Source organism: Poecilia reticulata, linkage group LG12 (genome assembly GCF_000633615.1).
Source record: "Poecilia reticulata strain Guanapo linkage group LG12, Guppy_female_1.0+MT, whole genome shotgun sequence".
In the NCBI taxonomy this organism is placed as follows: Eukaryota; Metazoa; Chordata; class Actinopteri; order Cyprinodontiformes; family Poeciliidae; genus Poecilia; species Poecilia reticulata.
The window spans coordinates 3283081-3302141 of NC_024342.1; the positions used below are offsets into that span (position 1 = coordinate 3283081).

At 40.5% G+C, this 19061-nt stretch overlaps 1 protein-coding gene across 4 annotated transcripts in view; it reads right to left on the minus strand.

Moving 5' to 3' along the window:
- ttc28 (tetratricopeptide repeat domain 28) overlaps positions 1–19061 on the minus strand; it is a 115530-nt gene that overhangs the window by 66103 nt on the left and 30366 nt on the right. The window contains exon 1 of one of the 4 annotated variants that reach the window (XM_017307992.1): positions 17844–18148. The exons of the other annotated variants lie outside the window; for them this stretch is intronic. Within the exon in view, the coding sequence (XP_017163481.1) occupies positions 17844–17870 (27 nt within the window). The 5' untranslated portion in view covers positions 17871–18148. Of the gene's footprint in view, positions 1–17843; positions 18149–19061 lie in introns of those variants that run through there. 4 annotated transcript variants of the gene reach the window in all.

Below are 19061 nucleotides of genomic sequence, written 5' to 3' on the forward strand. Positions count from 1 at the left end.
TTATGTCTTTAATTGTGTACTTCAGACTCTGTTTCGGTGGTGATGGCTGACTTTTCTACCTTTACCCTTGTCTTTGAACATTTGACACGTTGTTCTTTTGAAGCCTCCCCCTAAACAGAAACTACAGATTAATGAGTTTCTGGTGGCTCCGAGTTAAATCTTGTAGACACAACTTTCTTTTGATCTTTTCTTGCTCCATATCTTGATATTATAATTCGGTGGTAAAAAGTTATTTCAAACGTGTTTCACCAGTCTAAAGCAGTGTTCGACTCTACTCTGAAACTTTCTTCCCTGCACCTGTTCTCAGGAACTTTTCACACTTATTTAAATCCCAGTGGGTTGTATTTTCACTAACGTGTGACGTTCAGGGTAGAAGAAGTTGGGTCTGTGGTGATTGGACAACAAGATGTTACTCTTTGCAAACACAAAGTGTGGTCTCAGTACAATGTATTCTGCTCTACCAAGTACTTAACCTCAGATCATTTTATAGTTATAAGACTGTAAAACATGAGTGAAATTACTCCTGAGGTGTGGATAATGTGCAGCCACAAAGACTTGAAATAAATTTTGCCAAAACGAACTTGGGCAGCAGCAACAGAAACTTGAGTCAGGATTAGGGCCTCCACTCAGCTTGAATTAAATACATTTAAACAAAAGTAGACGTGTGTATTTGTGAATATTTAAACACAGAATGTTAGTACATCACAGTACCTTGACACTTCAAATGTTCTAATAATTCAATTTCCATTCTGGTTGTGCTTGGTCAATGTCTTTAGCAGATATTACAATGACTGAAAGTGGAAGTTTGTGATTCATTTCAAATCTTAAAATTATAGCTAAACATTTCCACTTTTTGAGTTTGAAGTATTTATGTAACCATTATGAACCAATCTAGACTTGGGTAGTTCTGAGTTACCACATTTCCTGTCGTATAACATAAACGTTTGATAATTAAATAGGAAGGACTGAAGCAGAACGTTAAGAACGCCAAGCACTGCCCACATCATAGCTTGTTCATGAAGGTTCAGGATCATTTAAAAACATATTTTTCCCTAATTTGGTACATTTTCCTTTCCAGATACTTTTTGTATCAAGTCGCTATGGCTTCTAGTAAATGTTCCTGCAACTTCAAAGGGCTTTATAATTTGAAGGTTTATCATTGACTCTGAAAATATTTTTGTGGAGTTATTTTAGAAATGTAAATGTGAAGTTATTTTTTTTTCAGCAAATACCAATTCAGTACATTGAAAACAGTAGTATCTTCGCTAATTTTCATTTAGCGTAAAAAACTGTTGATTGGAATTAATTACAATATGTCCAAAACTTCTCCAATCTAAAAGTCCAAAGAATGAATCGAGTGTAAAAAGAATTTGAACAACTTTAACACCACAGTCACAAACAGAGAGCGGTCATTTCTTAGCAAACCAAGGATCAGTTCGTACCCGACAGCACACATAATGAATTAAAATCAAATATCTTGACCCATTCATCAACCCCGACCTCCTCTCCACGGGAACTTTGTGGCTTTGCCTTTAATGGCCACTGAATGTTGTCATTACAGTCAATCTGAACTCTAGTTTACAATGAGCTTCCTGCAGTAGAAAACACCTATGCAGTTGTTTTCTAATGAACAAAACTATGAAAATCACATTTACTGCAGAGCGTGGAGAGCTGAAGACACAAAATAACGACCTTGGCTCATTTTTCATCCGTGTGCTACAGAGCTCATTTCAATAAATAACTCATTCAAATCATGTATTTTCTGTCCAACTGACTAAATCCCATTTGTTGGTCATAAAGCACAGGAGGGAACACACACATACACACGCACACACACCCCCACACGCACACACACACACACGCACACACGCACATATATGGAAGCTCAGGAGTGCTTGTTCAGACAGCGTTACAGAAGAAGTAAGAGTTGCATTCTGTCACTGCATTGTCTCATTGCCATCAAACTATTCCACCATAAATTCCACCACAAATTCTCAGTCATGTTCAAGACCCAGACTCTGCATAGATCGCTCCAAAGCATTAGTTTTAGGATGCGTTCACACCTGGCCTGTTCAGTCTGCTTTAGTCTAACTCTAATCCATTTAGAAAGTCGGGTTTGTTTGGGGAGGTCTGAACACGCAATCAAACTCTGATGTGAACTCTAGTCCGTCTGCAAATCTGGGTCTCGGTCGGATTGAAGTGAACTTTGGTGCAGTTTAAATGCATATGTGAACGCTGAGTGGACCAGAGACCGCTCCAAGAGCATGAAGCAGACTACAGAGCAGGGATTTCTGGGTAAATACAACCAAAGCAAATATGAGAGTCTAGCGTTAGCAGGAGAAATGGTTCGTGGACTTTTACCAACAACAAAAGAGAAATCCTACAACCGCTAAAATCAGACGCCGCTCCATTTTTGTTTACATTTTGTGAAGAAGAAAGTTGCGCTCAGTGTCTTCTTCTCAGGTTTTTGTGTTGTTTCCTTGAGTGGTTCTTGATACAGTGCCACCACAGGTGAGGAGGTGAAGAGGTTTTTCAAATGGTTTGGTTCATTTGAGTCAGTGGAGTGTGAAGCGAAAAGCACCAGCTGAAAATGTAGCAAATGTTGCAGTTTTGGTCCTGAATTGAACAGAGTCTATCAGGTGTGAAAAAACACCCTCAATCTCAGTCAGAATAAACATGTCGGTAAAAATACAGGATCACTTCAAACCGAAATCTGACAGGAGTATGAATGGTACTGGCCTTAACTGTATGACTGTTGTTAACCAGAGATGCTGACGCTGGGAAAAACAACAGGTTTTTGACACATTTCCTTTTTTTCTCGAAGTGTCATTACAGGCAGATGAAGTGGTTCTGGTCTGATGTTTGTGCACATCTGTTCTGGTTCAGTGGGCCCAAAGTGAGGGATCTACAGAGAGGCGGCGGGGCGATGTGTGTAGCCATTGTCTCATTCAAACAAGGTTACAGACAAACTTTACAGACAAAAGGCAAGAAAACCCAGAGGAGCAGGAAGGATGGCAGCATAGGGGAGGGGGGAGTTACGAGGCACGATGGAGTCCCGCACCGTCCTCCTCTTGTAAAGTATATATTCTCGTTATGTGAAAGGAAAACTGTTTTATACTCACTCCCCATCTCTAAGGGTGGGTCGTAAAAAAAGGAAGATGGAAGGAGCAGATGAACAGAGGGGAGAAAGAAAGGGAATAATGTTGTCCTTGGGACATACTAGAACTCGGTAAGAGACGGTATCTCTGCAAGCAGACACAGTGACAGGCGTGAAATAAACTGAGAGGTGTATCAGGAGGACGGAGACGGGGAAAACATGTCCTGAGGATATTGGAGCTGTGCAGCTCTATAAACATGACAAGCTCCTGGAGGAGTGCTGTCTTCTCGTCTCTCTGRGGGGGGGGGGGGGACTGCAGCGTTGGTCGCCACTTGGGGACTTCCTTCATGCAAAATCATTTTCTCTTGTTCGCAATTCAAAGTCGGAAGGAGAGGCAGGAGACACAACAGTCGTTTAAATCTGCTTTTCCTCATTGCTGAACCTCACATGTTTTTTCACCCCAAACTATGCTGAGAAAAACTTTTATTCTAGGGTTAGTTATAGGAAGTGTTATGGTATACTGGGGTACCCATAAGTAATCAGTCCATGGCTTCACCCAGTGTGTTATATGTCTGGCGGGCCACCAGGTTTTATTAGCGCCCCCTCCAGGTTGAGTGTTGTTTGTTTACACTGGTCAACAGACAAAAACTGTCTGAGGTTTTTCAACTATTTTAGGATCATTTTGATGAGCTGAATTTAAAAAATCAGATTGGTTTTGCTCAATCAGGTCAACTTTCTGAACTATGGAACAACATGAGCATCAAAATGCAGGACTTGTTGTCACATATGGATCAGTTTCCTGAGAATCTGATCAATGAGTGATGAGGAGGAGAGACTCCATTAGGACAGAAAAGAGACGGAGAATTTTACACAATGAAGACGTAATATGACATAACCTATAAGTGTTTATTATTCAATTTACAGAAATTAAGGTTTGTAGCATTTAATTAATACACTGTTAGAATTTTTTTTCTCCTGAAACCTTTTTTGGATGAGAAGAAGCAACAGAAATGAACTGAGGATGTCACAAAAATGTCATCAATTTAGTCAGAAGATCAGATTTCTCTAAAGCAAATTAGAATAAAAACCTGACTGAGAAAAATGGATGTCCTTTTAAGATTCAGCAGTTCAAAATAATCCTAATTCAATTGAAAAAAACATAGACAACTTCCAAAAAATTATTTTTGTAACCCAGTGTAGTTTATTGTAGTTTTTTACACAGCAGTAATAGTGATAGCAAGAATGGGTTAAATAAAACGGTTGGAAGCCAAACGGCAACATGTTATGGTCAGTACTATGTTACCACTTCCTGTCTTTTCTGGACACGCTAACAACTTCAGAAAATAAAAGGTCAAGTCACAGATAAATCAAAACATTTTGGACATTTTAATTTGGATGAAACAAATGAAGTGCAAAAACATTATATTTATTTTACTTGCATTTGTAGTTCTTTTTTTTTTATCTTTGCCTTTATTTTTAAGATTTTATAGTTGATGTTCAGGTAAGTTAATGGGTTCCAAAAATAATTACCTGGTGATATTTTCACATTTCTTGCCGACTTTAAACGTTTTTTTTTTAACTCAAAAACACGGTAAGCCGGTGGATGACTGCTCTGCCACAGGGCTTAGCAAGTTTTCTTGGGAAATCTCTGCTGTTCCTCCATGATGTTCCATTGTTGTTTAGGTTTTTGTTTTTGTTTGTTTGTTTTTTGTGCATGTTTTAAGGACTTACAAAAAACTTGAAAATACTGCAAATACTGTTCCCTTTAAATGCTAAAAGCTTTGATGTGATTGGTCTGATTTGCTGAAAAGTTGTGATGACTGGTGAAAATTGAAAGTTCAAGGAAAACCTTGCGAATGATAGTTGAGATTGCAACATTGCAACTTTCTGGAGGGATGGATCAGTAGGTGGTTATGTTTGAATATTGTAACAAAAAACTGATACTGTTAGCATGGCTGGGCAAAGATACCTTTAAATTTGTTACATTTAATATGAATGATGAGTGAACCTCCTGTCATGGATTAAAAATAACTAATTTTTCTACTTAAAAGTAATTTGACCAAGCTACAAAACAAAAACTATTCATTAATTATTATTATTATTATTATTATTATTATTATTATTATTATTATTTATTACCGTTCCATGTGTATTTAAAGCCTCCCAGAATCAGCTCAAGTACCTACTCTGAAAATCACTAATGAATGCTAGTGATCTCCAGAGCTTCAGGCAGCGCTGCATTAAAACCAGACATCCACTCTGTAGTCGCTGCTTGGGTCCAGCAACACTTCTGGAAACCATTGTCAGGGAACAAAGTCCGTCGCAGTATCCGCAAGTGGAGATAAAAGGAAAAGAAAAACAACCAAAAACAAGATCCAGGAACACTGCAGCTTTGTTTGTTTGACCTGAGCTCCTTTAACTTGGACCGAGAGGAGGAAGAAACTGTAAAACTCTGTAATAGCTAATCAGACTGTTTAGGAAACTCTATTTGGAAATAACTGAAGCACTTTCCTCCATGTCGAGGTAATCAGCACACTCTTCAGTCGCTGCTATCTATGATGTTATGGGGGTGCAGTAACAAGCATATTTGGGGCGACTTGGGGCCACAAATGAGGAAAGGAAAAGGTTTTAGAGCCGCAGAAGAAATCTTTTTCGACGAAGCCTTACACACTGACAAACACTGTAGCGTGTAAAGTTGGACTAATCTCTACTTTTTATTATGGGTACTGTGGTCGTTTGGAAGAGATTGATTGTTGTAATTTTGATAATTTCTACACTTTTTGTGTCAACAATAGATCAGATTAAAATAAAATAAAATAAAATAGTCAGTGAATGAAAAGGAGCAACAAATTCTTAGTTCCAGCAATGAGCATAAATGTCTAGTCAAGACTGAAGAAGGAACTGGACCGACTGACCGACCGGCCGGCCTGCCTGTCTGAGTGGCTAGCCTAGATAGCAAAGTAGATAGATAGCTAGTGTACTATCTAGCTATCTGTCTAGGCAAGTAGCTAGCTAGCTAGCTAGTTAGTCAAGTAGCTAGCAAGCTAGATAGATATGCTTGTGGAAGAATATTCAAAACATCTGAACCAACTCATTCAATTTAAAAGGCAATTCTACAAACACTAGCACAAATCAAAAGTAAACTTCTGAATTTGATGTCATTTATAAATTCATTATTCTGGCATTTAGCAAGTGGAAATATTTTTGTAATCAAAACTGAGCTAAAACAGGAGATTTTTCATCTGATCTAACTTTAGACAGGAACAAGGGTGTGTGCTTCTCTGCACAAATCTAAAACAATATTCCAGTTTGTCATCAAAAGGACTTTAACAGTAAACACAGCAGTTTTTGCTTTTAAAAACCTTGGTATACTTTGCAAGTGATCTTACAGCGTCAAAAACCAAATTATTTGTGTATTTCAGCAGGAATGCAATAAAACAGTTCTGGCCCTACAAACAAGTCGTGAACATTCACTCCCTGTAATCTGTAAGACGTCCCACTGAAAAGAGAAGATAAAAAGCTTTTAAGGGGGGGTAATTGTGCAGATGAATGAAAGAATTAAGTCTTTTATCTTTATACCTCATTTTTGGAAGATTGAACTAGTTTCAAAGTTGTAAAAAGGACCTTGTGATACCTAAAGAAAAAAAATCTACGCTTAATTAACTCAAGTGAAGTCGTTAAACATCAAAAACATCAACTTTTTTGCCATAAGGATTTAGATTCCACAGAACACGATTCCATCAAGCAGACTGTGGCCTGCAGCACGTCTTTACCTCCAAATTCTAAAAGCATGTGCTGCTTTTTTGGTGAACGCATTTTAACAATACATCTGAGTGCAAAAATAAAAGAAAAAAGAGTTCTGTTGGAGGGCAAAGTCTTAAATCAGAAACAGGAGAGCAGCTTTAAGAAGCTTAGCCGCTTTGTAAGTAAACACGTTACACTCCGAGTTCTGCCAGTCCGACGACGCAGGGCAGAACAGAACATGCTGCATGATCTCCTGCAGGGTAAACACATATCCCCCACAGACAAAGGCAGAGAAGCACAACTTCTCATCCTTTCCAGTGGAAAAAAAAAGATTAAGAGAACCTTGGATGCTGCTCTTGAGCCCCAGAAACCAAAATGCACTCATTGTTGAACACTGAAGCCAGTCATATGTGATAAACCTCTGGATTCTGCAAAATGTCACGTGGGTTTCGTACATGAGAGCAATTAAACTTAAACGGGTCCCACTTGTCTGCTTCTGTTACATCTCTGAGCTTTTTCTCTTTCACCGCCGGATACGTAGGTATAGTCAAAGTAACAGTGCAGATGCTGTCTTTAGGTTAATCTGTTCTTAGAAGGTTTAATCACAGCACAGGAGAAAATCGAAGTAGATGAGCTTTGGTTGCAGAGAGATATTTGTTTTTTTTTTAATCCATGAAAAATGTTTCTGGCTCAATATTTTAATACTCTACTTACAACAAATTGTGAACGTCATTTGAATTTCCTGGCTCCTGGCACAGTCCACAACATTTTCAACAGGATTGAGGACAAGCTCCAGCCTGCTTTGTGTTTTCCAATCCCAGATTCAATGTGTGTTTGGGATCATTCATTGTTGGAACAACAATTTCTGTCCCCATTTCATCCCTGTGACTGTCGATTTAAGAGAGAACCCTTAGAACTTGACGGTGATCCTTTCATTTCTTAATGCCATCCATTTTGTACAATCCACTTGGCACCAACAACAGTAGAGGTTTCCCAGAGCATGACACTGCTGCTGCCATGCTTGATGGTTAGTGAAACGTCGCTAGATTTATATGCCTCCAAGCACACTTTGTGGTTACAGGTACAGAGTGGCTTCACTGCAACAAGACAATTTTTTTTGCCAGGTTTGGGCCTCCTCAGTTTTCTCTTGACTGTAAACTACAAACGTTGGACCCTTCGTCTGTGGAGGTTGCTTCTTAAGGTTCGCATGTGAAAACAAGAACAAATACTCAAGTATTTGTGAGATTTAGGTACTAGAGCCGTCTGCGAATTGAGGAAATCCACCAATTCTTCAGAATCTCATTAAAAATATGTATAACTGCCTATTACAATAATTCAAAACACATAATATACATCTATATCCATAAATATGCATATTAGAACTCGTTTTAGGACTACCATAGAAGCTATTCAAAATGATAGTTATTAAAAATATAAACTTCCTTTGTATGAAAACTCAGTTATTTGTGGGTTGGGCTAAGCCCATAATGTTTCAGGTTGTAAGTTTTTATTATTAATCCTATATTTAGATAAAACCATATAGGTCAAACAAGGATACTTATCCATAAATCAGGCTCTAATTAGGTCAGTTCTAAATGCACAGCTGCTCTTAGGAGATTGAAATAGCAAAAAATTTAAAGATATAATTGCCACCCTCTGAAATGGTACATGAGACTAGCAAAATACATTTGTTTCTGAAAAAAGAAAAGATACAGCTCCTCTTCACTCCTGATCTGATTTTTTCTTTAAATAATACTATTTTAAATTTCCTAACCAAAGCAGACAACAACAAACAAGAGAATCAGCAGGAATCAATAGCTGTGTTCCCACTGACCGTATAAATTGCACAATTTGACATAACGAAAATAAGTTAATAAGTAATGGAAACACAACCATGTTGAATTTGGCAGGATTTTTAATGACTTACCATGTAAACAAACTTATTCATGTGTTGTTAGAATTGCATAAAAACACCTCAATTGCAAAGTTGTGTTTTCTTGACATTAGCGGACATTTGTAATGATAAGGCAGCTTCGGTCAATATATCAAAATCTATCACAATATCAATATGATTCTAATCAGAAACAGCATATCGATGTCATGGCCACATCCTGTTTGAATCAAATTTATACACAGCAACCATACAATACCATACTTTCAATCTGCATTCTATGTTAGGGCTCTAAAACTAAAGAAATTCAAACATTCGATAAATACGTATCCTTGAAACAGTTGTGAACAGGACTTCAGACTCACAATATCTTAACACATTCACAGCGTCTCTTTCTGGTGCTTTCGTCACCCTGAAAACCAAAGTGAGATGTCAGGACCACCTAGAGTTTTCACAGGCCAAGTCATGCATCTCTTCTTCAAAGTAAACTTCGGTTAAAAGCCCTTTTTTCCCCCCAAGTTCAATAGAATATTACTAGATCTATAGAGAACCAGAGTTTGGTCACTGACTGCTTCAAAGCTCCCTCACTTTAACTACTGAAATGTCTTTAAAGCCTTTGCTTCATCGTGACAAAGTGCGACCAAAGGCAATTGTAACGGTGAGCAAATCGGATTAGCTTTCCAAAAATGTTTACGTTTGGTCATTTTTATTGTAAGTTCTAAGAATAAAACGATCTTATCTGAAATAGGTCCTACTTCAAGAAGCTGATGAAGCAGGAGTTCTCAGCGTTAAGGTCTGAACATCAAAATCTAAATCATAGGTAAGTGGCCTTGCAGTTTAGGAAAGATGGTTTTTGCATAACCCACATTTTACGCAATGTGGGTTACGCAAAAACCCGCACTCCCATGTTATTCGACAGAACTTATTTGGCGAATAAGTGCTGACGTAGCACTGGTGGATCTGTGCCTTACCACAGTAATGAAACTCCAGCTCAGAAGTGAAGACTCTCCATGTTTCTGAGATGTGTGGTTCATGCTCGCTGGCAATCTCTACATCTTGTTTGCTGCAGCCATACGTAGCAACAACATCTAACGGAATCGTGTTTTGTGTACCCTGGTTGATTCTCTCCAAACCAGAAGATGGAAACACAAAATTCACATTTTCTTTGTTTTTGCAACATTTTAAAAGTTTGCCTAAAATTTGCATGACAATCAGATGGAAACATAGCTGGACACACTGAACAGCCATAGAACAGACCACACACACACACACACACACACACACGCACGCACACACGCACACGCAAACACATACACCTAAGGATAACTTAGAGTAAGAATCATGTTTTTGGACTGGAGGAGGCCAGAGTACCTGGAAGGAACACACACAAATAAATGAAGAATGTAATAAGGAATAAAAGAAGCAGTGTGTAAGTACTAATTCAGTGGGTTTACTGGGATTTATTTATTCAAGTACCTGCAGACTAAGTCCTACTAACACTTCTTATGGAGTCTTAGAACAAAGACGGGAACACTGATGGTGGCCTAAAAATATCCATCAGGATATCATCATAAATCACCCAAAATTCCTCCAATCAGCTCGAGTGTACTGGATAAATCTCTGCTTCTTCGTCTCCTCTCATCATCACCGCCATCAGCGTCTCAGCAGCCAACTGTCTGGCCTTATCAGTTAACACTTCTCAACGGGGGAGAGGGCAACTTTCACCCCCAGACCCCCTCCGCGCTGGGATCCCTCCAGTCTTCACAGCCAGATCAACCACTTCAAGACCAGGGCTCACACTCCTTTCCAGAGCAAACCGCTGCTGCCTGTGATCTTTAAGCCAAATACAAATTTGGTTAGGCGTTGAATCCCCTGCCAGTTCACACTTCCCACTCTCTAGATGGAGGAGGTTTTAAAATATAACCAACTGCCTCCTGAAATATATCCTCCCGAGTGCTCAGAGGGACTTCTCTTACATGGAGCGTAAAGATGAGCTGCATTTGGTCTCAAACGTGATTTGAGCTAAATACTTACAAGAGGGATAACATGAAGTGGATGCATATTCCACATGATGCTAAGATATGGGAACGGTGGGTAAAGTCGGATGTCACTCCATTTTTGTTTACATTTAATAAAGAAGGAAGTTCAGAGGTTTTCATGTTTCCTTCAGTGGTTCAGTGGTGCAGCGCCTCCACAGGCAAGGAAGGGAACAGGTTTCTCAAAGGGTTTAGTTTTTTGTTATAGTGTAGTGTGACAAAGAACTGCAGCAAATAAAAATCAAACAAATGTTGAATCTTTGATCCCCAGTCGAACCGAGTCTACTGGACTATCTGGTGTGGAAACATCCTGAACCTTTAAACCCGTACTGTGTCTCATGAGAGCTCAGATCTTTTGGGGCGCTGGTGACTGTAGATCAGCTCAATAATCTGCCCGTTCTGTTCGACATCTCATTAATATTGCAGATATTAGGTCATGAATAATATATTTAACAAGACAAGCTATTACAACCCACCCAGTGGGGAACACATATGTGCACATACATTTCAAAACAATGAATTCAGTATTTCATCTGGTTCCAGATTCAATGTAAATATGCCAGCCTCATGAAGGAGCGCCAGAAAATGTTCAGGACAGTCAAGTTGATATCCTACTGACGTAAACCTGGTCTGCTGCTGATTGGGGGGGGGGGGGGGGAGGGGGGGTATTTCACAATTAAACAGTCACATACATCCAAGTCACAAAGGTCATGTGCAGAATGAAACATATGAGAAAATGTGTGCTGCTCAGATGAGACCAAAAATAAACCTGAACATAACCATCTCCAAAACGAAGCCTGGCGGTAGTAGCATGGAAAAGTTCACCTTCTAGCAGGTCAAAGGTCATAAAAAGCTGTATGTTTTACTGAATGGTTTAGATCAGGGGTGTCCAAACCTTTCATCATATGGGTCAAAAATGTCAGCTCAAAGCTACTCGCGGCCAAAAGAAAAAAATAAAAATACTGTTTTCAAAATCTAAAAATCCTAAAAATGTGGTGATTTTTTTATACCTACTTAACAATATACTAAACCGAAACTAGTGTAATAAAACAAAGCAGACTTTGTTTTGTAGGAACGGTATTGTAGATCCTAAACATCAAATGGTTTTTGCATGTTTTTCTTGTTAAACAAAAGGTATTCAGATTGCTCATTATTCTGGGCTCGATTGCAAAAATATCTTCTGTTCTCAGCAATAAATACAAGATCTAGGTCAGTTATCATTTTAAAACACTTGCTGTATTTAGCCAAGTTTTAATACAGCAATTAAAAGCAGATTTCGGTGTACTTTAGAGTAAAAGTCAAAGGGTAGATGTGCTCCTAGTTACCATGACAATAGAAAGAAACCAGGAAGCTTGGAACAGATGATCACATTGTGTTGCATCTAGCAGTTCTGTAGGTAGACTTTGGTTTAAAAGTTTAAAAGTCACAGTTGTGTCCTAATTTATTCTTGAATTGTGTTCAGGTACTGCAACAAAATAAAAAAAATAAAAAATCAGTTCATGGCCCCCGGACCACAGTTTGAACACTGTTCGTTTAGATCAAATAACATTCAACTCAATTCAAATTCAAAAGTACTTTATTGATTCCAAAGGGAAATAATTAAATGTTGCTGAAACTCATAAACATCCAAAATATATTTGAGAATATATGGTAAGATTAATAAAGTCAGATCCGGGGGGGAGATATGTGCTTGTCACTGGCGAAATCAATTCCATTCCTGTTGCTCTTTTGAATATKTATGCCCCAAATTGCGACTGCCCCAAATTTTTCTGCAAGATATTTGACATGATTGCACAATTTAATAATAGGGACATGATTATAGGAGGCGACTTCAATTGTTATCTCGATCCATTGCTGGATAGGTCCTCCAGTAAGGTTGCTTCTTCTTTGAAATCAGTGTCTGTTATAAATAATCTCATTAAGTCAATAAACTTAGTGGATATTTGGAGGCTTCAGCATCCTTCCGATCGTAAATACTCTTTTTTCCCCCCTCCCATGGTAGTTTTACCAGAATTGACCACTTTTTAATTGATTCTAAATTAATTTCAAGTACAGTCAGCTCATCGTACCACTCTACCTTAATCTCAGATCACGCCCCTCTTTTACTACAGATCCACTTTAATCTTTATGCTCCATCGTTTAACTGGAAGTTTATTCCCCCATCAATTCTGATCAAGCATTTAAGGGCTACATTTCAGCTAAAATCTCAGATTTCCTTCTTTTTAATGACAACGGTGATGTRTCTGATTCAGTTTTGTGGGARGCATTTAAAGTAGTGTTGAGGGGCAACATTATCTCTTATCAGTCTTCAATCAAGAGGGCCAGATCACAGCGTCTTGCAGATATTCAGGCTAAATTGGCTGTTTTGGAGGACAGGTACCAGAATTCAAATGATGAAAATATACTTAGTGAAATTCTGAAGATAAAATCTGAATATAACCACATGCTTGGGGAACAAGTCGGTAATTGCATTCGCAAACTTAAACAAAAGCATTTTGAACTTGGGGACAARCCTGACAGATTGCTTTCCMGACAAATAAAAGGCACACTGGCAGATCGAGCTATTCATAAAATTTCTTCTCCCTCTGGCCAACTGTTAACTGACCCTAAACTCATAAATGATGCCTTTTTWAATTATTACAGTACTTTATACACCTCCAAGAGTAGTGCAACCAGCACGGAKACTAAAGCCTTTCTAAACARTTTAAATGTACCTGTCCTGGATGATTCSGCCAGGGCCGACTTGGACTCTAGTTTTACAATTGAAGAAATCAAATCTGYGATTCGTTCATTATCTTCTGGTAAGGCTTGTGGTCCGGATGGGTTTGGAATAGATTTCTATAAATGTTATTTGGATCTGGTTGCCCCTCTTCTTTTGCGTATGGTGAACTCTTCAGTGGAGGAGGGAGTGTTTCCCCAGAGTTTGTATGATGCTCATATCTGTCTTCTCCTGAAGAAGGGAAGGGATGGCTCTAATGTTGCCTCATACCGTCCTTTAAGCTTACTAAATGGTGACCAAAAAATAGTAGCCAAAGTATTAGCTACTCGTTTAAATAAACACATAGCTCATCTGATCCATCTCGACCAGACTGGCTTCATCCCCAACAGGTATTCTTTTTCCAACACTCGTCGACTCTTAAATGTTATGTACCAGACCAACCTTCCTGCCTCTGCAGTTATTTCATTAGATGCTCAGCAGGTATTCGACCAAATTGAATGGGACTATTTGTTTTTGGTTCTCCAAAAATTTGGCTTTGGCGATAAATTTATGACATTACTAAAAATGCTTTATGCTCAGCCCAAATCCTCAGTTTTGACTAATCACGACAGGTCAGCTTCTTTTTTATTACATTGCGGAACCAGACAGGGGTGTTGTCTTTCACCGTTGCTATTTGCACCGGCCATGGAACCCCTTGCTATTTGCATCAGGACCCATCCATTGATCACTGGCATTTCAGAGTATGCTATAGACAGTCCCATTGGCCTGTATGCAGATGATGTTATCCTGACCCTTTCAGATGTTACAGTCTCTCTTTCTCCACTTCTTACTCTTATAAATAAACTTGGCAAGCTTTCCGGTTTCACTATTAATTGGGATAAAAGTCTTTTTATGCCTCTTTCAGATGGTCTGGACGCTGCTTTTCTTAGCAACCTGCCATTCAAAGTTTCCACTAGTTATTTTGAGTATCTGGGGATAAATATCACAAGGGACCCTAAACTCCTTTTTAAACATAATTTTCTGGATTTAATCAACAAACTTAAATCTATGGTCGACATGTGGAGGCTCCTTCCTCTTTCATTGATTGGCCGCATTAATGTTGTCAAGATGGTGGTCCTCCCGAAATGTACCTATCTTTTTCAGAATATACCCATTTATCTCACTGCTTCCTTTTTTAAGACGATAGATTCCATTATAATCCCTTTTGTCTGGGCCGGTAAACATCCTCGAATATCAAAGTCCCACCTACAGAAACCTACTGCTGAGGGTGGTCTAGGCCTTCCTGTTTTTCGATATTATTACTGGGCGTGTAGTGCCAGATCCTGGGTTTTCTGGACTCATCTTCATTCGAGAGGTGAGGTGGTTGACTCGCTATTGCCCAAATGGCCGTTGAATGAAAACCTTGCATCCTTACAACTTTCTACTTCCTCTCTAGCTGCAGTATTGTTTTCCAATCTTTCTTTGTCTTTTCAGCTTCTGAAGGATAATTTTATACTAAAAAATTCATTCATGATTTTGAAGCAGATTAAGAATGTCCTGAATCTCCCTGGTTTTTCCATCTATGCTCCGATTTGTCAGAACTCAGCATTTAAGCCAGGCAATATGGATGTAGTTTTTAAGCACTGGTTAAATAAGGGCATAGCTTCTTTTAAGGATTTATACATCAATGGTAACTTTGCTTCCTTCACACAACTCCAGTCAAAATTCGGTCTTCCTTCTAGCCATTTTTTAGGTACTTGCAAGTTCGAAATCTTGTCAGGCAACACTTTCCCCACTATGACTCCATACCGGTGCAGCATAGTTTCTATGAGCTGATAAATAACTCTGTCAACTTTGATCGTCGTTTAACTCAAAAACATGGCGGCAGGCTGGATGACTGCCCTGGCACCCCGAAAACCAGGATTAGCATGTTTCCTGGCTGAAACCCTGAAAGTGATGTTCACAGGTGTTTTCCATCAAATGTGACTGATCTTGAGCTGTTTTGTAAAGAAAAATTAGCAAACATGATAGTCTATGTGCAAAACAGCTGGAGAGATGAACCAAAAGACAACAAAAAGTGCTTCCATTACTGCAGCTTGAATCCAAATGCACACTACACTTCTCTACGTAAAAAATCATAATTATTTCCCAGAATCAGACACAGCTTTTTGTTGGTCTATCACGGAAAATTGCTACAAAATGCGTTGAATGTTGTGGTTGTAATTGGACAAAATGTGAAACAATGCAGGATGTATGAACAGAATAAGTCATCACACTGAGTCAAAGTATCAGCCAAGGTTAAACACAGCAGAAAACCTGGATCACTCCTAAAGCAGACAGTTTCTCTACTTAGATAGTAGATTTAAGGTTTTGCCACAATTTGTTGCGGGGTTGTGTTGGCTAACGCGACTCTGCAATATCGCATGGACATCGGGGGCAGTTCCCCTGGACTGGCAGACTGGGGTGGTGGTCCCCCTGTTTAAAAAGGGGGACCGGAGGGTGTGCTCCAATTACAGGGGGATCACACTCTTAAGCCTCCCTGTAAGGTCTATTCAGGGGTCCTGGAGAGGAGGGTCCGTCGGATAGTCGAACCTCGGATTCAGGAAGAGCAGTGTGGTTTTCGTCCTGGTCGTGGAACACTGGACCAGCTCTACACCCTCAGCGGGGTCCTGGAGGGTGCATGGGAGTTCGCCCAACCAGTCTACATGTGTTTTGTGGACTTGGAGAAGGCGTTTGACCGTGTCCCTCGGGGGGCCCTGTGGGGGGTACTCCGGGAGTATGGGGTACCGGGCCCTTTGATACGGGCTGTCAGGTCCCTGTATGACCGGTGTCAGAGTCTGGTCCGCATTGCCGGCAGTAAGTCGGGCTCGTTTCTGGTGAGAGTTGGACTCCGCCAAGGCTGCCCTTTGTCACCGATTCTGTTCATTACTTTTATGGACAGAATTTCTAGGCGCAGCCGAGGTGTTGAGGGGATCCGTTTTGGTGGCCTTAGGATCGCATCTCTGCTTTTTGCGGATGATGTGGTCCTGTTGGCTTCATCGGAACGTGATCTGCAGCTCTCACTGGAGCGGTTCGCAGCCGAGTGTGAAGCGGCCGGGATGAGGCTCAGTGCCTCCAAATCCGAGGCCATGGTCTTGAGCCGGAAAAGGGTAGAGTGCCTTCTCCGGGTCAGGGGGGTCGTCCTGCCTCAAGTGGAGGAGTTTAAGTATCTGGGGATCTTGTTCACGAATGAGGGAAGAAGGGAGCGGGAGATCGACAGGCGGATTGGGGCAGCGTCTACTGTGAAGCGGGCGCTGTACCGGTCCGTCGTGGTGAAGAGAGAGCTGAGCCAAAAAGCGAAGCTCTCGATTTACCGGTCGATCTACGTTCCCACCCTCATCTATGGTCATGAGCTTTGGGTCATGACCGAAAGAACGAGATCACGGGTACAAGCGGCCGAAATGGGTTTCCTCCGCAGGGTGGCTGGGCTCTCCCTTAGAGATAGGGTGAGAAGCTCGGTCATCCGGGAGGGACTCAGAGTAGAGCCGCTGCTCCTCCACGTCGAGAGGAGCCAGTTGAGGTGGCTCGGGCATCTGGTAAGGATGCTTCCTGGACGCCTCCCTGGTGAGGTGTTCCGGGCACGTCCCACCGGGAGGAGGCCTCGGGGAAGACCCAGGACACGCTGGAGGGATTACGTCTCTTGGCTGGCCTGGGAACGCCTTGGGATTCCCCCGGAGGAGCTGGAAGAAGTGGCTGGGGAGAGGGAAGTCTGGGCCTCCCTTCTGAAGCTGCTGCCCCCGCGACCCGACCCCGGATAAGCGGAAGAAAATGGATGGATGGATGGATAAATTACAACCCAGAAACTGACAGCAGCAACAGAGGACCAGCACTCCCAAATACTCACAATCATCTTATAATCAGAATTCATTTATTGTAATGTAAAGTAAACACAGCGACACTTTAAAAAATAGCAACTCTTGAAGGCTGTGCAAATAAATAAATATGAAAAAAAAAACACACAAAAAAGCAACAACTGAGATGTTAGGAAAATGAAGAGATTTGGATGAATTTGTAGCATTCGGGGCGATTTCTAGCTTCTAAATATCCAGTTCACCTAAAAAGAACTTCCTCTGAGCTGTGAATGGTGACTTTTCATTTAGCTTTGTGGAATTTTTCCTCTTATAATCCTCTAATAATCCCATCCAGGCATGTTGCAGAAGTGTCTCTCTGAAAAGGGGGACTATTAACGGATTATCCTTAATAAAGTGGCCGTGACTGCGCTTTCTTCCTCAGGGCTTAAAAAGCTCCACTAATCCAAAGACGTGTCACTCCCTCACTCGCTCACTCACTCCGTTGTTCTGCTGCAACTTTGGAGAGAAAACGAGGAGTTTTACTCACCTTCTTCCGGGGCTGCCATTTCATCATATTTGTAAGGCAGGTGGGCGCAGCATCAAAGTGTCACAAGAGTGGCAGAGGCATGTCAAACGCCTCGATCAGGACCGCCAAGCGAAGAGCAGGTCAGGGAGGGATGTGTGTGATGTAGGAGGGAGGCTGTTATAATCCAGATATAATGAGGCTGCAGAGCGATCGGTTCGGTTATCCAGCAGCAGCGGCGGTTCCTGCAGCTCTTGCCGCTCCGAGGACGCAACTGAGGCGCGAGCTGAAGGAGAGGAGAGCAGAGAAGAGGGAAACCCAACACCGGCACACACCCCCCGTCTCTCCTGCACACTCCCTCTCTTTCTCTCTTACACACACAGACACACTGGACTTAAATCTTTTTGTTGAATCCCAATAAGAAAAAGTGTTTATTGTCCTAAAATAACCTCGTATTCATCAATGCCAAATACCATGTATGTAAAGGGGAAGTATTATGTGTTTTCCAGGCGCGTAGTGTCATTTTATAGCACAATCAAGTAACTCTGCTGCTTTCAATTGTTATAACAAATGTTAGAAAACGACTGCAATTTAACACATAGATATTTAGTCTCTGCCTCTTTAAGAAACTCCACCTTCAGGAAGTATTTCAACATTTTTTGATCTTTTGTGTGAGCCTGCATATCTCAGTGCTGCTGTTATACCTGAATCTCACAACTGTGGGATAATAAAGGATATTTCCAAAAATGACTTTATGATTGGCCAATTGTCAAACTTATGAAGCTACTTTGCTTCCCAAGCCAGGCAGTAGGAACCATCCAGCAACCCTGCAAAAAACCCTGAGAACACCTGGCTGACTATAATCATCAGGTATGAATGTAATAATTACTGAATAGTGAAGAAAAGTGACCAAGAAGATTCTAAAATCTGATGTTTCTTTGCATATTTTGCAGCATTGTCTGTGGGTTAGCAAAGGCTTTCCCTGGCCAGAAGCTGATGCCATTTGGTGCCATGACATAGAAAGTTTAGGCACCCCTGCTCTTTAACACAAGGTTTAACTACAGAGTCTCTGATGTAGGAGTAATAATGAGAACTTATTAAAATGCTATTCTTTGTTTATTTACAAATTAAATCAAGGACAATGTCATATGGTTTAGCCAGACAGTATTCATATTTAGATTTAAAACTATCTTCATTCAGCCTTGACGTTTGTTTCTGATAAATACAGTATGACAGGAATCT